The following is a 17,306-nucleotide window of genomic DNA, read 5'->3' as shown; positions in this document are numbered from 1 at the left end:
AGAACCCTGTATTGTATACAAACTGGTGTATTTTGTATAAATGATCATCCCTGCACCAGGGACTTGCACCTTTCGCTCAGGAATGGAGCTCCCCGTTATGACTTTGCTTAATTGGAAAACCTGGCTGGGTGTGCATTGTTTAGACTTACAGCACCTGTTCCCGGAATGTACCGCGCTCAAAGTGTGAGAAGTGCCTTCCAGTGAAAATGATTTTGGAGCACTGAAATAAATAAATTCCAAATGTGTCACAGGATAATCCGTTGCTGGGTTTGGTGCTAGCGTTGCTTCTCCTCGCGAATCCCAGGCTTGTTTTGCTGCTGAGCGCCTTTGTATTGCAGAACGCCCTTCAGTCACAAATGGAAAGCGTTTCGGTGTTTTATTAACTTCATGTGAGTGGCGTACTCTTACTCCTGTTCTAAATTTAACCACGGTTCCTTCGCGTGTGAGTGTGTGTCTGTGTGTGTGTGTGTGTGTGTGTGTGTGGTGCATGAGCTTTGCTCTACTGAGTCTTCTGAATTGCTTCCCTCCACAGTCTCCCTGTAACTGCAGTGGTTACCCCCAAAACCTACCAGCAAGATCACAGGTGAGGGGCAGGCCGGCTCTGCACAGACTCCCACAGCCCCCCACCCCCACCCCACACACACACACACACACACAACGCACACCACCCCCCCGCCCTCGGCCTGACTTTGCATTGTGCTCAAACCCGACCAGCAGGAGCGGCACAGAAACGAATCCGGCCGTGTCCTTCGTCGCCGCCCGTACCTTCAAGGACGGGGCCACTTCCTGTTGTGAGTTTTTTTCACCGGGCACAACAGCCTTCTTTGAGCCCTAAAAGCAAAAAGGGGGAAAGGAGGAGGCGGCGGGGACGGGGCGGGGCGGGCGCGGCCCCGTGGAACGTGTCCTGTAAAGCGATCGCCTGGCCTTTTGGGCCTGACCTTTGAGTGCGGCGCGCGTGCTGGGCTTCCCCCTGAGCCGCGGCGAGCCTGCTAGCGCACGGATCGTATTTTACCTGCCGAACGAGCCCCCGCCCCCCAGGCCCGACGCTCTCCTTACGCCCTGCATTCAGCGGCGTGTCTTACCGCGCGGCGCTCCATTTATCAGGTCTGCTTTCAGCAGTGCCTTAGCAAGCGGCGCTCGATTTATTATGTCTGCCCTCTGTCACCGAGGGCCAGCTGCCCCGTGGAAAGCCAGCTGAACATGCAGACCCTGCCCCTTCGGTTCAGTCGGGACAGGAGAGAGTTATGGCGCAGAGGGAGCCTTAACACGCCCAAAGTGCACTTGCAAACAACAGCGGAGTGCTGAACACACGAGCGGTGTTCAGAGCTCAAGGGCACGGTGTTGGGCTCCTGGCCCGGAAGTCATCAGTGTTCTCTGATGAGCAGATATACCTGCTGCTAATGTTTCTGGGCCACAGGGCGTGTCCCCAGCCCAGAGACTAGGGCTTCAGTGTGCCGCTCTGTAGGGCTCAGATGGGTTTAAATGTGGCAGGAGCAGTAGCGTTTCTGAATCAGCTGTGCAGACATTTTAAAGAAGCCGTTTTGTCTGTTCTTATATTTGTATAGCATACCATTTCTCTCCCAATGATGTTTGTTTGTATGGCAGCAGAACTTCTCAGATTTCTGTTTCTGAAAGGACTTGCCAATCTTTCAGAAACATAAATATTTTCAATGTTATTTCTTCTTTTAAGTTGTTTTCACGGGAGTGATTCAGTAGGGCTCATTTTCCGGAGATGGTTCGTTGGGCTGTCTGGCCTCCGGTCTGCTTTTGAGCTGCACGTCAGCCTGAGCGCCGGAACGCCTCTGTTTGGGCGCCGTCTCTGTAACCCTACACCGATTGGACGATCCTGTGACGCGCTGCGGTTTCCGCGGCACATGCTGCATCTGGCGCCTTAATTAGGCAGAGGAACGCAACGGGCGTGTCGCTGCTCCAGCGCTAGGATCGCCCTCCTGAGCTCCACCTGACGAAGTGCCCCAGGGTTGGGTTTAAAAAAAAAAAAAGAGGCTTATTTTAGTTTGCTCTGTTTCATCTCAACCATAGGCTCTCGGTCAGTGGAAAACAGCATTGTGCCTTGAACTGTGTTTTTATACGCATGTTCTCCCCACATGCTGCTCTCGTGCTGGAGACTGTTTTTGGAGTGTAGTGTTTTGTCCAAGATTGGCGGGCCAGAAGCCTGCCTGCTTCAGGAGCGCTGGTGGCCACAGTATTGACCCTTTCCGCGCGCCGCTGTGTAAGCGCTCTGCGCCTTTAAGAGAACAGGAGCGCCTCGCCTCTGTCGTCAGAGCGCTCTGGGCCTAGCGTTCGCCTCGCAGCCATTCAGGAATTCGTTTTATTATTTTTTTTCTTTAAACGGCTGGATCATCGATCTGCGCTGCTTGTCTTTTTGCTTCCTCCTCTGCCACATGTTGCGGGGAATCCAGCCATGGCTTAGCTTAACTGGCGTGGCGTTGTTCATGTACTTCCTGAAAACACGCACACGCACACACACACACACACACACCTCCACCTCCTTTTATCTGGTCTGCACTTCACGCTTGAGCCTGTGTTCCTCTGGGCTCCTGGGGAGCGTGTGTAGCTTTACGGGCCGCGCATGCCTGTGAAATGGCAGGCGGGGCCGCACAGCCCTGTGCCGTATCGGTTCTGTACCACACCGAGCTGCCCTTCGCTGGTGTTGTCGTGGCTCTGCAGCAGCGGTCAGCATCAGTGTGGCAGGCGTTCCCTGTGGCGCACACACTCAGCCTTGCTAACGGTAACGTGGCTGAGAGCTCTGCAGTGTGGGGACCACGGGAGCCCCTCTCCCAGCCTAATCGCCCTTCTGGAGGAGAAGAGCGCCCACCCGGCGGGGGTATACCTGAAGAGAAACGCTGTGTTTGTGCATCTTGCAAAAGCAACATGGAAATGTCTTATTTTATGTCTGTGCTTGTATTGACCGCTCCAGGCTGAGGGTTTCAGAGGTGGTTGCACTGCAGCAACAACAGAAGGCTTGTTTTCACCTCTTAAATGCCTGCCCTAAAAAAAAACTAGAATAGTTTGTTCAGAAGAAACATGAGCTGAAATACTACACCAGCATTTTTGTAAATCTTTGGCCTACATTTTTTGCATATCTCAGTCTTGGTGTGAAGGAACATAATATTTGCATTGAAAACCCCCATGCCTTGAACGATAATGTTATTAAACTATTTTTTATGGTAGTAACCATTGATTTATTGGCCCATTAAACGTGATCCTGGTTTATGGTGCAACATTAGCACTGACTGACAGAAGAGAGCTACTCAGGATTAGTTTGATGGCGGGATGAATCGACGAGAAGGCAGCGGACCGTACGAGGCAGGTCTTCAGATGTGTAGTTGATAAGAAGGGGAGAAAGTGCAAGCTAATGGCCCGTTCCCCCTCTCGTCCAAGTTGCACAAAATGGAGCACTGCGCTGCAGAAGTTCTCGTGTAGAGCTTCTTTCTCGTCTAGTCAGCGGGGGGAAGACTGTAATAATGTAAATGCTGAGATGATTAATGATTGCGTGAGGAAAGACGTCTCCTTGGTGCATCTTTCGCCCCTGTGTAATGGGAGCGTGCAGACTGCGGTCTGTGCAGAATATGTTTTTAGGCTGGGTAATATTCCGGCACTTTCCCCTCGCCTTTTCTTTTTTTTTTCTTTAAACAGAAAATGCATACTAATTAGTTTTGGTTCAAAAGCGCTGCAAATCCCTCCCGCCTGCCTTGAAATGGATTTCTGAAGCTCGCGTGTCTTTTTCTTCGCTCGTGGTGCCAGGCCATAATAGACACCTAGAACGCGGGTTTCAGAGCATGAAGGCTTGGAAGTAGCTGCTCGGCTCCATTTGTATTCCGGTCGCTTAAGTCGCGCGTCGCATCTCTGCTCAGAGCGCTTGGTTTGTCTTTCCGCATTTGTTTGTTTTGAATTCAAGAAATGACTCCGAAACGGCTTCCCCTTCCCCTTGAACTAAAGCTTTCTTTTGTTTTTACCCCTTCACTCGGTACCGTGTGCCTCATACTTGCAGGGCGAACTGACAAACTATAAACGGCTAATGGCGGTGGAGCCGCTCCCTTTAAAATGTAATGCCATTCATAAGTCCTTGTGAAGTATGGGAGACTGCTGGCTCGCATTCATTGACTCTGTGCCGTGCAGAAAGTTCAAGGACACGTAATACTGAGTGTGCCTGCCTACAGCGGGCCATGGAAACGGTGGTGACTCACTCTGACGCCGTGCTATTGAAGCTGTCATTTTGGGTAATTTCCCTAATGCACTGCACATTGGGTCTGGCGCAGCTACAACATCTTTTTTCGAAACTATCTTTCAGATGTTTACTTTTTTCTTTTTCTTTCTCTCTCTCCCCATATTTTGCCGTTTTAGTTGAGAAGGAGAAGCCAAAAATGACCCTGGAAGAGCTGCAGATCCGAAAGGTGAAGAAGAAAAAGAAAAAGAAACACAAAGAGGGGGAGAAACGCAAGCGGCCCAAGATGTACAGCAAGTCCAGCCAGACGGACCTGCTGGGCCCGGCGCTGAAACCTCCCCCGCTCTTCCACCAGGGCGGCGCCCCCGCCCCCTCCCCCTCCAAGGAGCCCAAGAGGTGCAGCCCCCACCACGGCAAGTCCCCCGAGGGCGGCGGTGCTGGCGGCGGCGGGGGCGGGGGGCTTCCCTTCGCCCACCCCAGGCCGGCGCGCGTCCAGCCCCCTCCGCCCGGGCTGGACAGCCTGGAGTTTGGCCGGTTCATCCACGTGGAGCAGCAGCCCAACGGAGGGGCGCTGGTGGCGCACGCCTACTGCAAGGAGCTCTCGCAGCTGTCCCCCGCCGAGATGCAGAGGTTCGCCCAGGAGTTCGTCACGCTGGCCTTCAGCGAGGACGAGGTCAACGCCGCCCACTACGTGATGGGCATCGTCCACGGCGCGGCCGGCTACCTCCCGGACTTCCTGGACTACTTCTCCTTCAAATTTCCCAACTCCCCCGTCAAGATGGAGATCTTGGGGAAGAAGGACATCGAGACGACTACTATGTCAAACTTCCATGCTCAGGTAAGGCCGTGATCCACTCCAATGTATTCACTCATTATGATCTTACAACACAAACATTTTGGTACTGGTACATTATTGTGCGGACAGCCTTGATCCAAGATGTCGCCACAGAAACCTATATCCTAGAGTGCGATCTGTGTGTGAAAGTAGTTTAATCGTCGTCCTGTTTGAATTGGAGCTGCAGTAGTCTGAGTTCCTCCTTCCCCGTGTGGAATGCTTTATTCTTTGGAGCAGCGCATTAGTTTGGAAAGTGACCTGAGAAATGGCCCGATGCCGTGCTCTTGGGCCGAAGGTACTGTGGTCGATTTTGCTCCCGCACTTTTTCATTTTTGGATAGGGAAGTTTTTAGTGAACTTGTCCTTGAAAGAGGCAGATCTCCCCTTGCAGTCCAGGAGCAGATTTATTGCTCTAGGTATTTTTGCCTTTGGTCCAGTAATGGTGGGTTGAGTTTTATTTGCTTGTTTTTTTCCCCCCAGAACTAATAATGGTGCTGGATGAAGGCAAATTAGTAACAGCCCAAATGAAAATAGTCCACTGCAATTCTCAGACTCCTTGGCCACCAGTGAGATTCACAGATATGCGCAGTTGACTCCATATCGTTTAACATTAATGGAAATGTGACCTCCACCTTCATTTTACAGGAGATTAGTGTCGGGGGCGGGGTGATTTTCAGTGCCTTGTGCGTTATGGTGACATGACCGTCTCAGAGGGAGAATGGCTCAGTGATGAGGGTGGTAAGGGTCTTCCCTGTGATGCAAAGTGGGAAATAATTGCAAAATGCTAGCAGTTTCACGAACATGCTTTGAGGCATGAATTTTTTATTGGCATTATTTCGAAATCCTGCTCTCTTCCACGGTAGGTTTCCGTGGTGCTGATATTGCATGTGAATACGTCCCTTTGGAGAGTTGCCCGTATTCAAGTGGTGTAATATCGCTTTTGCTCGCGCTGTGAAAAGAATGCTCTAAATCAGGGTGAGTGGAGAAGGCTCTGAAGCCAGGCTTAATGGCGGTATGGCGGTTGAGGGCTCTTCTGGTGACCCGCTGTCTACGTTAGAGCGAGGCTCACAGTGTAAAACAAAGCAGAGGTGAAGTAAACATTCATGCAGGAAAGGATCTCCCTCCCACCAGGCCTTTATTTACGCATATTGATATTTTTAAAATAAGGGTCAAGTGATTTGTCCACCCTTTCAACACTCCACACAGAGGTTTAGGAATGGCTGCTGCAACATATTACACTGAAGACCCTGAGCAATCAAATTTATAATTCTATAGTGTCATATTGATTTTATTCATTTTTCATATTTAACACACTCCGTATTTCTGAAGTCAAGTCACTTTTATTTGTATAGCACATTTAAAAACAACAGGAGTTGCTCCAAAGTGCTTTCCAGTCACTGAAAGCAGCAAAGTCCTTATACTGACCACTACAAGGGGATTTGCCTTTGGCTGGGTCTGAAGGTAGCACCTGACCCCCGGCCAAATGCGGATGGATTATGTCAGTGATTGGTAATCGGGACCAATTTACCTGACACATTGTAGTGTAGAAATCAAGCTAGTGAAAAAGTCCCAGACGCGTACATGGAAGGTCATGAGGGTACAGCATTCACAAGTATAGCTTCAGAATGCAAGACTACAACCCCCACAAATCCGTACGTTCATTAGGCTGCTCTGATTGGACGTATCTGCGGTCTGTTTTCTTTGGAAATTCTAATGGTCGCTAGAGCAGTATTGAGCCAATACATTTCTGTGAAAATCAAAGCCAAAATTATCTAACGTTAGTCAGCTGTCGAAAAAGATGTGGCAACACATCACTGGGGTAAAAGAAACTATTGAAAGCAGAAGACAAATGACAATGTTGGAGTGGAACAAAGAAAGGGTAAGAAAATGAACAGTGTTTTACTGAAAAGTGGAACTTGATGCTGAGTGCTGCAAATGGCTGATAGCCCTGCCTTTGTTAAAGAAAAAAGACAAAATATTATAATATTTATCACATTGTAAAATCTACTTTGTTTTAAAGTTTAGATTTAAAAAATTTTACAAAGAAAAAAACTGTCCTGTATCTGGTAAATTTTCCAGGTACAGTGGCTGGTTCAACAAAAAGTTAGCTTCAGTCCCTGCTTTGGTCTTTTGAAGATGAAGTTGCTTACTTATGTAGCATGAACATTTATGTTTCAACCAATTATCTTTTTAGTGGGCAACCAATCAGAACTGTGACAGACCTTCAGTTTTTGTGTTTATAAATGACTGCATCAGAAAGAAATGTAACGGTTTTCTCGTTTTAGGAATTCGGAGGATGTAAGCACACATTTATCTTGTGGCTTAATGAATCGTTTAAATCATTTAAATGCGAGAAAAGAGCGATTGCTCAGGATCATTAAAAGGCTGCTCTTGTTAGAGGCTCTGTGCGGCTTTTAAATTAAGCATTCTAAACCGAGGGAGGAAATAAACAGAAACGAGTTGATGAGCCTCAGACTCAGTGGATGGCGGGATGTGGACACGTGCACGTGCGATTAACGGCTGTTTGCTAGCACACTGAACAGTCGCAGCCCTGTGATGCTGGCCTTCAGCTCAGAGGACACCTCTTCCACAGAGATTTGCCATCCACGGTGTAAATAGTAAAGAAGTGGAGAGGGAGATTCGGGGGGGTGTTGGGTGGTGTTGGGTGGTGTTGGCTGGGGATATTGAAACGGGAGCGTGGCGGGGGTTGAGGGTTTTAATGCACAGTTGCTTTGTGACTGTGACTGGAGGAGGCTTTTTCCCCCTCTTGTGTAAAGGAGACAGAAAGTAGAGTCCCTGCAGTGCCGGTGTTAATGAATGGGACTGGAGCCTCGGCGCACATGCCTTAACGCCTGCACACGACGCCACGTTGCCGCTTGCGGCCGGTGACTGAGTCATGGTGAAATGTGACCTTTTGGCTCAGATGAGAGCGTGCATGCCCACAGGCGGGGTGTGTTGTTTGGGTCTGTTTGTTGGAAATGCTAAGTGTCATTCCACAGCCTGGGATAGAGCACTAGCCTCTGTTTAGTCACAGTAAGAGATTCTGTTTATTTTATTCTTGGTTCATTTATTTGGTTTCAGTTAAAGCATCAGTTTGTTTTTTGTTTTGGTTTAAAAAATAAATTAAAAAAAAAAAAAAAAAACAGAATTCAACACCTATCACAGAATATCCCTGTAATTGTGCTTTTTAAAAACGATTGGTGCCACCAGTTGACGGTGGTGTCGTTAGTTGGTCCAGGGGGTGTATTTGGGGGATTGTGGGGCGGTGCTTGGGTCACAGTCGCTCAGCGATGAAAGGGCCCTGTTGACTGGTGGGCAGAGGGCTCCGTGTCTGTGTGGCTGGTAAACAGCACATGGCCGATCGGGTGAGAGGCTGGCAGCTGGGAGCCAGTGGAGTGCAAGCATGGCACTGATCTAAAGGCACTCAGGGAGGGAGAATGGGGTGTCCGCCTCGGGGAGCGAGAGAAAGGGGAGGTAAGGAGAGGCGTTGGTGGTTTCTGGGCAGTGTGATAAAGACTTTGAATAAGGTAACCAGCTGGAATTTACGAGCAGATTATTGATAAGAGAGTTCCGCACGTCTACCTCATGTCTGTCGCATTTGGCTTTGCTTCTGTCCTTGGATCCCTATCTCTCTGTCTCTATCGCTCTCTCTCTATCTCTCTCTCTCTCTCTCTGTCTCTGACTCTCTCTCAGGTCTTTTAGCCTGTACATTCGTGTTCCCCTGGACCTAGAGTTTCGGTGTGGTTTCCTAGCAACACAGTTTTTTCCGTTTTTTTTTTTGAAATCCCTGAAATAGAATGTTTTATGAAAGCGCTAATCTGAAATGTCATGGTGTTGAATTGTAAGTACTGCGCATGATACCCAGTCCTACAGCTGTGCACGGCAGCTCTTTGTCCTCCTCTGCGCTGTGATCTTTAGTGTGATCGCGTACATGGAAATTTACTTCAATCATCGCCGTCATTGTGCGTGTGAAAGTGGGCAGGGTTGTTCTGCTGGAGCCTTGCAGTCACTTATTGTTCTAAGTTTATCAGCCAAACGTGGCACAGTAGTAAATTTGCACAGTAGCAAATAGCCTATTTATAAAAGAAATTCCTTTATTTATTTTTCCGATTTTACCTTCAACTATAAGGGTCACCTGAAGAATGAGAACTCTTGAATGAGAATGTTTGTTTATTGTTATGACATGGTGGGAAAAAAAGGCAGGTGGGCGTGGCTAGGTACACTGATGCCAATCAGCTGTAAAGTGGAGTAGTGACGCGGCCAGATGGGGAGGGCCACAGCGATGAGCACAGTGAGTCATCCTCCCTCGAAAGAGTGCATCTTCCCTGTACCACAGTGGGGTGTCACCATTCAGCTGGGGTCAGAGGCAAGACTGCCCCCTACTGGCTCGCCAGCGCCACTACCAAGCACTTCCTTGTTTTTCCAGATCTGGTGGTTAAGTGCTAACCAAACGCAGCGTCACTTGGCTGAAGTTGTCAGGTTGGAGAGACACAGGGTTGTGTGACAGCTGGGTAACTAAAACTAAGTTAAGTGCTTGATTGGCCCTGTGCACCTGAAAATGCACCCGGAGACAGTGGACCATTTCTCTTGAGCTGTTGCCATGCAGCTGACAGCATTTTACGTCTGGTCCTGTTACCAAGGCAGTCCCGCCCCCGCGAGGTCCTCCCTCTGGCGTGAGAGGGTGCAGGTTGGGCCACAGGCACGCTGCAGGTACCTGTCGCGAGATCCGGGAACCTCTTTCGTGCGATGGGACGAGAGCATCCTGCCAACTAGAACCCGCCCTCCCTGGGCGGGGCTTTGGCTGCAGGACTCGGGGCCGTGTTCGCCGGTGACTCTGCCGGGATTTACGGGAGCTCCTGCTTTTAGCCGGTTTGGCTTCCCAGCAGCCCGTAGTTTTTGTTGTCTGTGACTCACTGGACCCTTCTGTCCGTGAAACGCATACACCAAATTACTGCCGAAGAGCCGCAGGGAGTTCCTGTGTTTAAAATTGCAGATAATGCAATCTACGAGAATCCTTCTGGTGACTCGCAGCCAGAGCACCACCACAGGCTCCGTTGGAAATTAAAAGCTTATGGATACAGATTTCTCCTGACAGAAACCAGCACAATAACACACTGCAGTACAAAAAAATAAAAAAAACAACCAACCAATGAAATCTAGGGAAGCTTGGAATATCTGGTGTTTACCTACGTTAATTGGACTGAACAATTGTGATTTGTAATCGTTTTGAAAAAATATTTCATAAGCTTTTTTGAGCGGAATATATGTTCAGATATTTAGCTGCGGACTATGTGAAAGGAGGAAGTTTACCGTACAAAATTTCAACGTTTCTTTAAATAGCACCTTGTAGCATAATGTCACGTGCATTGGAAGGAACATTTGTGTGGTGGTATGAAGAAATTAACCAATCAGGCAGCTGCTAGGGGAATCCTAGACTCTTCTCCACAGTAACTAATTCAGCTTCCCTTTTAGAACTGTGTGAAGTTCAGTGTGACTGGACGGGGGAAGCATTTTGGCCTAATTGTATCTGGGCTTCTTCAGAACTAGAGTACGGCTGCATCCCATCTGTTCCCTCCGTTTTCAAGCTTTTTAGAGGAATTATTTCGTAATATTTGCGACGCATGAACTCAGCTGGTAGCTCAGTCAGATATAAGTATCGAGTTTGTGTGAAGCCCTGTGAAAAGCTTGTGAAAAGACTCACCTGAAAGTTGATGCAAGTTTCGCATCCTGTGTTCACATATATTTTAAAGGGCATATACTCGTCATGCTGTCTAACAAGTACAGCTTTAGTGCATTGGGGGCGGGGGGTCATTGACAGCATAAAAAATGGGTTTTTACATAACTCTTGTAAAATTATGCATTCATTGTAGCCTCAAGGGTGTCAAAAGTGGATATTTTTGCTGCAAAAGTAGCACCAGGAATTGCCATCGCAGACTGAATTGTACAAGTAGCCTGACTGTGTCTATTCCTCTCAGTTGCAACAGTCTTCTTGTCATAAACCCTATCATCTATTGTCCCATTTTTTATTTTATTTTATTTTTTTTGATAGTCAAGTGCTCCCCCAATGTTGCACCTCAGAACATTTTTCATGTCTGAATGCTGGTCTCTCTTCTGGAACAGATGTTGGCAGCTGTTTGTGGACACCAGGACCAGGGCTTCTGTTGCAGCTTGAGCTCGGTGACATCCTGTTATGACTCCGGGATCTGCTGTTTACACATTAGGTCTGATACTCAAGAGGGCTTTCTTGGTGATCTCAGTGCATAATACTCCTCTCTTTATGCTTCTGAAAAGGTTTGTTTAAAACCAGAAGATTAGAGTAGGAGCTGTTACAATATACATATTACCCTTCTATTTTTCTTGTGGTGAGCCCTTGAGAATTGTTGAAATCACATCAGATTTATTTGATGTGAGAAGAATGGTCCTACATTTGTGTAAGTAACAGTGGAGAATATAAAGCCATGTACAATATTTTATGCCTTCACAATTAATTCAGGGAAATGATATGTCTGTAGTTTTTAACACAATGTTTTGCGAAATTGCAACACTGGAAGGCAAAGAATAAAGTTGAAAAAAGAGAAGCAGACATATTTGAGATCATATTAGGAAATGACATGTGGATTTGATTTTGTTTTGAATTATTTTGCTGCTACCTCTGTCTACATCCGATTGCTGCAGTGACCTCTTAGTTTTGAAGGGAGAGCACCATGCAGGCATGCGCTACTTCTGCTTTCCGCTCCAGTGCAGCAGCCAAACCGCGAGCCTGCCCTGCCGGGGGACTGTGCCGCTGCCGGTGGAGATGGGGGGGGGGAATACCCCGGCGAGCCAAAACGTCTTCGCAAAAAGCTTTGCTGTTCCCAGGAGTGCAGTTAAGCTGAATCTCCAGCCCGGCAGTGGAGTAAAAGCGCCGCAGCGCTGTACAGGAAGCTAGCGCTCTCCCTGCGGCCGCCCGCGCCGCAGTTCCCTCGCGCGTCAGCCGCGTCGCTGCTGTTTGCTTCGGCTGCGGCGGCCCCTGGCTTTGGGGCGCGTGTTTGGGGAAACGCCTCTCGGCGCAACGGAGCCCCTCTCCGGCGTCAGCCTGCTGGAACCCGGGCTCGCTGCGCGGCTGAGAGCCGAGCTGGCGGCGGGGAGGCGGAGCTGGCGGCGGGGAGGCGGAGCTGGGCCGGCTCGCTGCTCCGGGTCGGCGTGTGAGGCGGAGGGGAGGAGCTGGTGATGTAGCGGAGGCGCAGGGCCAAGGTGGCGCCTGGGGATTGGAGGTGGGCGGGGCTAGTGCTTCCACGCCTGCGCGTTGCAGCTGAAACGCCTCCGTTTGGAGTGGCGGGAATGCCCCAGGCCCAGCCCTTGCACCGCCATCTACTGGACACAGGGGGCGCCATCCAGGCGGATGACAAGATGTGTGTGTGTAACCCCCTACATTTCAAAGAACAAAGACGTTATGCTGTTTGTTGAAGGTGAAAAGTTAAACCCAGAAAGTTATTCCTGGTTTGGCACATTGGAGCCATTATTCCCATGAATGTCCGCGGAGTTGTTTTCCTCCTCCATCCCACACACGTTTCCTCTATCAGTCAGAGAGCCGTTCTGGCTGCTTGTTTGGACTCGGCTGCTGGACGCCGATCGGCCCAGCCGCGCATAACCTTCCCGCTGCCCCCCAGGGGATGGAGGGGGAGGAGTCACGCAGTCAACAGCAGGAGTATTTCAGTCTGGGCCCTGGACAGTGGTGCCTCTATGAGACCCCCGGGGGCAGAAGAGTGCCTGACTGTTTACACGGGACCTGTTAGCTCAGATTAGCCACCGCTAACACGCCTCGAGACAGAACGAGCAGTTTATCCCGCTACGCTACCGTTCTCAGGTTAGCTCGCGTGCACCTCCTGCTGCATCCACTGCGAGGCCCCGTCTGCTCTGAAGGCGTGTCTGATCCGTGCGTCTCCCTCACGCTTCTCCTCCCGCGCCTCCCACCCCCGGTTCTCCTCCCGCACCTCCCCCCCCGGTTCTCCTCGTAGCGCCTGCATTATGCATGCGGCGCATGCAAATTTAAAGGCTGTGTGCCGGAGGGAGTCCAGGTCCCAGCTTAAATAATTTTGGCTGTTAAAAAAGGAAGCGCAGGAGCGCCGGCGGTGCCTCTGCCGCTCACGCTATTTTGGGATGCGACGGCGGCGGTGACAAACGGCTCAGAAAGAGCAGCGGTGTGAGCTGGCTGCTCTCGGCTGGCTGCTCTCGGCTCTCAGTGTAGCTGTAGCTGCACGTCTGGAGATCCTCCCCTCTCACACACAGCCCTTTGGGGAAGGAAGGAACTAAAGTACCAAAAGTACTGTGTTTCTTCCTTTGGCTTTTTTACTGTTATTTTTGTTGCTAATAATGGTAATATGTTCGTCTGTCTTTTAACATTGACATTCTGTGCACACGGTCTTTTACTATTACCTGCCTAGGGACAACAAATTAAATTTACCTTGATAGTTGATTCTGGGACAGTCAAGTGGCTGCCCACTGTTCCTGTCAAATAAATCAAATTAATAAAAAATTATTTAAAAAACGTTTTAAAAGTTATATCTTGTGCTGGAAGCGGCTGTTTGGCTGTTTTGAGAATTTATTTTTATTTTTTTCAATGGAGCCATTAAATGGCTGCATGATTTAGTCTCCAATTAAAAGGATTAACCGTTTAACATCTTTCCAATCCTTCTCCCCTGAATATAGCCAATTCCAATAATTAAAGGAACAAATTTACCTATGTTCTTGGAATAGAGAGAAAGAGATGCTTTTCTAACGAGTTCAATTCATTCTTTAATAACATTAAATCCGTGTGGAAAGTCATCAGTAAGCTCTTGAATAAGCTCTTGAAGCTGTTGAGCTCGGAGAGCTTCAGAAGAAGTGGGCTTCTGCAACTCTCCCAATACAGTTTTCTGATGGTAGTGGTAGTGGTACCTTATCTAATCCTTCTGTAATCGCTTGTGAATGTAATTATTTTTATCAGTGTTCGTGCTGTTTTTCAGTAATTAGCCATACATGCAGTGTTTCTCCCTGTAAAGCGGTTAGTGACGGGGGCAGTGCCTCAGGGTCAGCAGTGGTGGAGTGGAGCGCGGAGTCGTGGTAGTCACATGGTACAACCTACACTTGTCCTGGTGAAGACGTGACTGTACAATGCCTATTTTGTTAAATGACACACATATATTGAACGGTTCAACAAAAGGTTATAACTGTGTCCATGCACAAAAATAACTAGCCTATATACAGTTGGAAATTTAAGCTTTGGCTGGAAAATTTGTCTACTCTAGACACACTTCAGCAGGTTATCCAATTTTCTGTAGTTCTGAACTGAGTCTGAGGTTTGGATTTGCAATGTGGCCTAAAATTCATATCTGGATTTTTTTACACCGTCATCGTGATATCATATCAAGATAGGGTTTTTACAAATTATTTGGGATCTCCAAATAAGTAACGTCCAACCGGGAGCTATGTACAAATGTGTTCATGTGTGCCCCCTGCTGCCGGTTCAGGAGAGTGAGGACGGCTAGCTTTTCACACTGCAGCCGCAAGCCGCGGGGGCGGAGGAGGACCAATCATACTCATGTGCAGAGGGTGGACCGTGGGCACACAGACAGTTTACACACCGCAACAACTTAAAATTATATCGTTGTATCACACAGGACTATGACACAGTAATTTTACTTAATTGATGCCGGTTAGCTATAACATTAACTTGTTATTTTTTGCCGTGGATAGTCTAGATGCTGTGCTTCAAATGATTTGGTAAAATGAATGCATATGCTGTTCCAACTTGCTGAATAATTAATAACATGCTTGTTAGGTGTATGTAGAAGATAAATATCAACTACCATCTGTTTTAGATGAATGATATTGCTGACTTCCCTTGTTGGTTTGAAATACTGGAAAATAGGTCAACAGCAGAATATTAAAACAATGACCATGTAATATAACGACCAGAACACCTTGTTTGACCAGCAGTATGAATTTTGAAAGAGTTGTTCCACAGATATGGCTGTTTTACAACTAGTTAAACAAACATATTTGTTGCTCAAAAGACAATGAATATGCTCTTTGCATCCTCTCCCCCCCCCCCCCCATCTCTTTCCAAAGTGTTTTGGTGCAGTTAATCTCAACATATTGCTCGCTGAATTGTTTCATTATGGTTTTTGTGAAGACACTTGCAGTTGGCTGTGCAACTATTTCTATGATGGAGAGCCGTACTTGTGTGTTAATGGATGGGCATTAGTGGTTTAATTTGCGCAATTAAATAACAGCTAAAATTAACAAATTAAAATAAACAGGGCTCTACAGCGCTCCCATTTTAGGAGAATGTCCTCATGAAAATTGATTTGTACTAATTGGAAAAATAATTTGGGAGCTCATCTACTAATTTTGATGCAGTGGCGTGCTCCTAAAATTGTCAACTTCTGAGCACGTGTGCTTCTTCGAAAGAAATGTTAGCATAGGGCCCTGCTAGAGCTTGTTTTTGTCCAGATTTTCTCATTTTCACATTTTGTGCTGTTGAAGTTAAGACTGCCTTTCCTTGGTTATACTAGGACTTCTAAGTACCCACCCTCCCATTAATCCCACCCTTTTCCTGTCTAAAGAGATGTGTTTTCTTGCACACATAACTAGGAGGGCCTTGCTGTATCAGGGGTTAAGCTGAACGAGTCTCATGCCAAAAATAACAAAATCATAATCTGCTCTTGCCAGGAGAAGCCTTCCCTGAACTCTGCTTCATACACGGGCGAGCTTTGGCAAAGAGGCCAAGTCGGAAGCGGCAGATTCCGGAAAGCTGCCCTTTCTTTCCCTGCCAATCCCAGTCCTCGGGCCCTGATAGCCGAGCCCGATTTCCCTTATTCGCTCGGTTTTGATTCAGAAGCTTTAGCGGGCGACGCTCAGCCGATTAGAGCGTGAATCAGGAGCCGTCTCCCGTAACAACGCTTCTGGAATTACACGCGCGAAGCCTCGGATTGCCAGTGAAACACAAACTAGCGGTTGGCAAATATAGATGGCTAGGATTTCTGACATTAGCAAGGGAAGTGGAGGGGGGGAAATAAAAAGGAGAGAGAGAGAAAAATATGTTTCTGCCGTTTTGTTCTTTTTCCGCCTGCGGCTCCGTAGTGAGACCGGGACAAATAAGACGGATGATTTCATTAAGATGAGTCACCCTAAGCTTGGGTGGTCCTCAATTGCATCTGTTCTTCGGGGTGTCGTGTAAAATTTAAAAGCGGCACTTTGGGCTACAATTGGATATTTCCTTAACGTCATAGGACTCTAGGGCTGGCCGCTCTAAAACAATCGCGCTTCTGCACCGACTCATTTGATTCAAAAGAATATCCCGCAACGGATATTTTAATTCATATCTGTCGCTTTGATGTAGCCGTTTCCTCATGGCAAATCAGAACGGTCGAGCTGCAAGGGGTTGATAACGAAGGGTGTTATTTTCAAAAGATTGCGAGTTGCTCCCAAAAATCTTGGGACCGGAGGTATGTTTCCAATTATATTTTTTATGTTTGTTTTTCCCCCTTGTGAAAAGGTCATAAATAGTGTTTAAAGTGCATGCGAGAGAATCAAGAATTCACACGTTGTACTCGGGATTCACAGATTTATTTTTTTAATTTTTTTTGCAACATTCATTCTGAATCGGATTAACAAATTTACCAGAAGGTCAATCGTACTGCCATATTAACAACCAGTTTTGTTGCAACCATACTTAGTTGGTGTTGGCAAGCTGGCCAGCTAAGCTTTTAACAGTGGTTGCTGTATAAGAATAGCCATGGCACACGAATTTAAACGAGGATATGTGCAGTTCCATTTGCATTTCGGCATTTAGCAGATGCTCTTATCCAGAGCAATTTGCATAAATGCATGCTTAACGGTTGAGTTAGTATGGATAATGTCACACTGTCAGCCTTGATTAATAGGTTACGTGGGCAAATAATAAAACAAAAACATGCTAGTGACAGAACTTGTAGCATAGCTAATTTCAGAAGTTGGCTGACTGACGTCAGCAAGCTAGTTAGCCAGATAGTTAAATGTGTTATCAAACGGCTAGCCTGTAGCTAGGCAATTAGAGCTATACAGTTATTAATGGCTGAACTGTGCAAACTCAAGAAGCTTATATAAATTTGTCCCAAATCAGGCTTATATTTTTATACTTAATATTCAAGAACTTTTGTCTTATGGAACACATAACATTAGATAAGCAAGGCATTTAGTCAGCTGATTGTGCCCTACGTGTATGTCCACATTCTTGCAAAAAACTAGAAAAATTTAAAAATAAAAGGATATTAAAGATTATTTA

At 47.5% G+C, this 17,306-nt stretch overlaps 1 protein-coding gene across 1 annotated transcript in view; it reads left to right on the top strand.

The window, feature by feature from the left end:
• LOC135259258 (lysine-specific demethylase RSBN1L-like) overlaps nucleotides 1-17,306 on the top strand; it is a 48,950-nt gene that overhangs the window by 13,270 nt on the left and 18,374 nt on the right. The window contains exon 3 of the mRNA XM_064343405.1: nucleotides 4,366-5,024. Coding sequence (XP_064199475.1) covers nucleotides 4,366-5,024 — 659 coding nt within the window. The remainder of the gene's footprint in view (nucleotides 1-4,365; nucleotides 5,025-17,306) is intronic.

The sequence above is a fragment of the Anguilla rostrata genome, chromosome 7, assembly GCF_018555375.3.
Source record: "Anguilla rostrata isolate EN2019 chromosome 7, ASM1855537v3, whole genome shotgun sequence".
NCBI lineage: Eukaryota > Metazoa > Chordata > Actinopteri > Anguilliformes > Anguillidae > Anguilla > Anguilla rostrata.
Note: the sequence above shows the minus strand (reverse complement) of the source record. Positions and strands in the feature narration are given on the sequence as shown.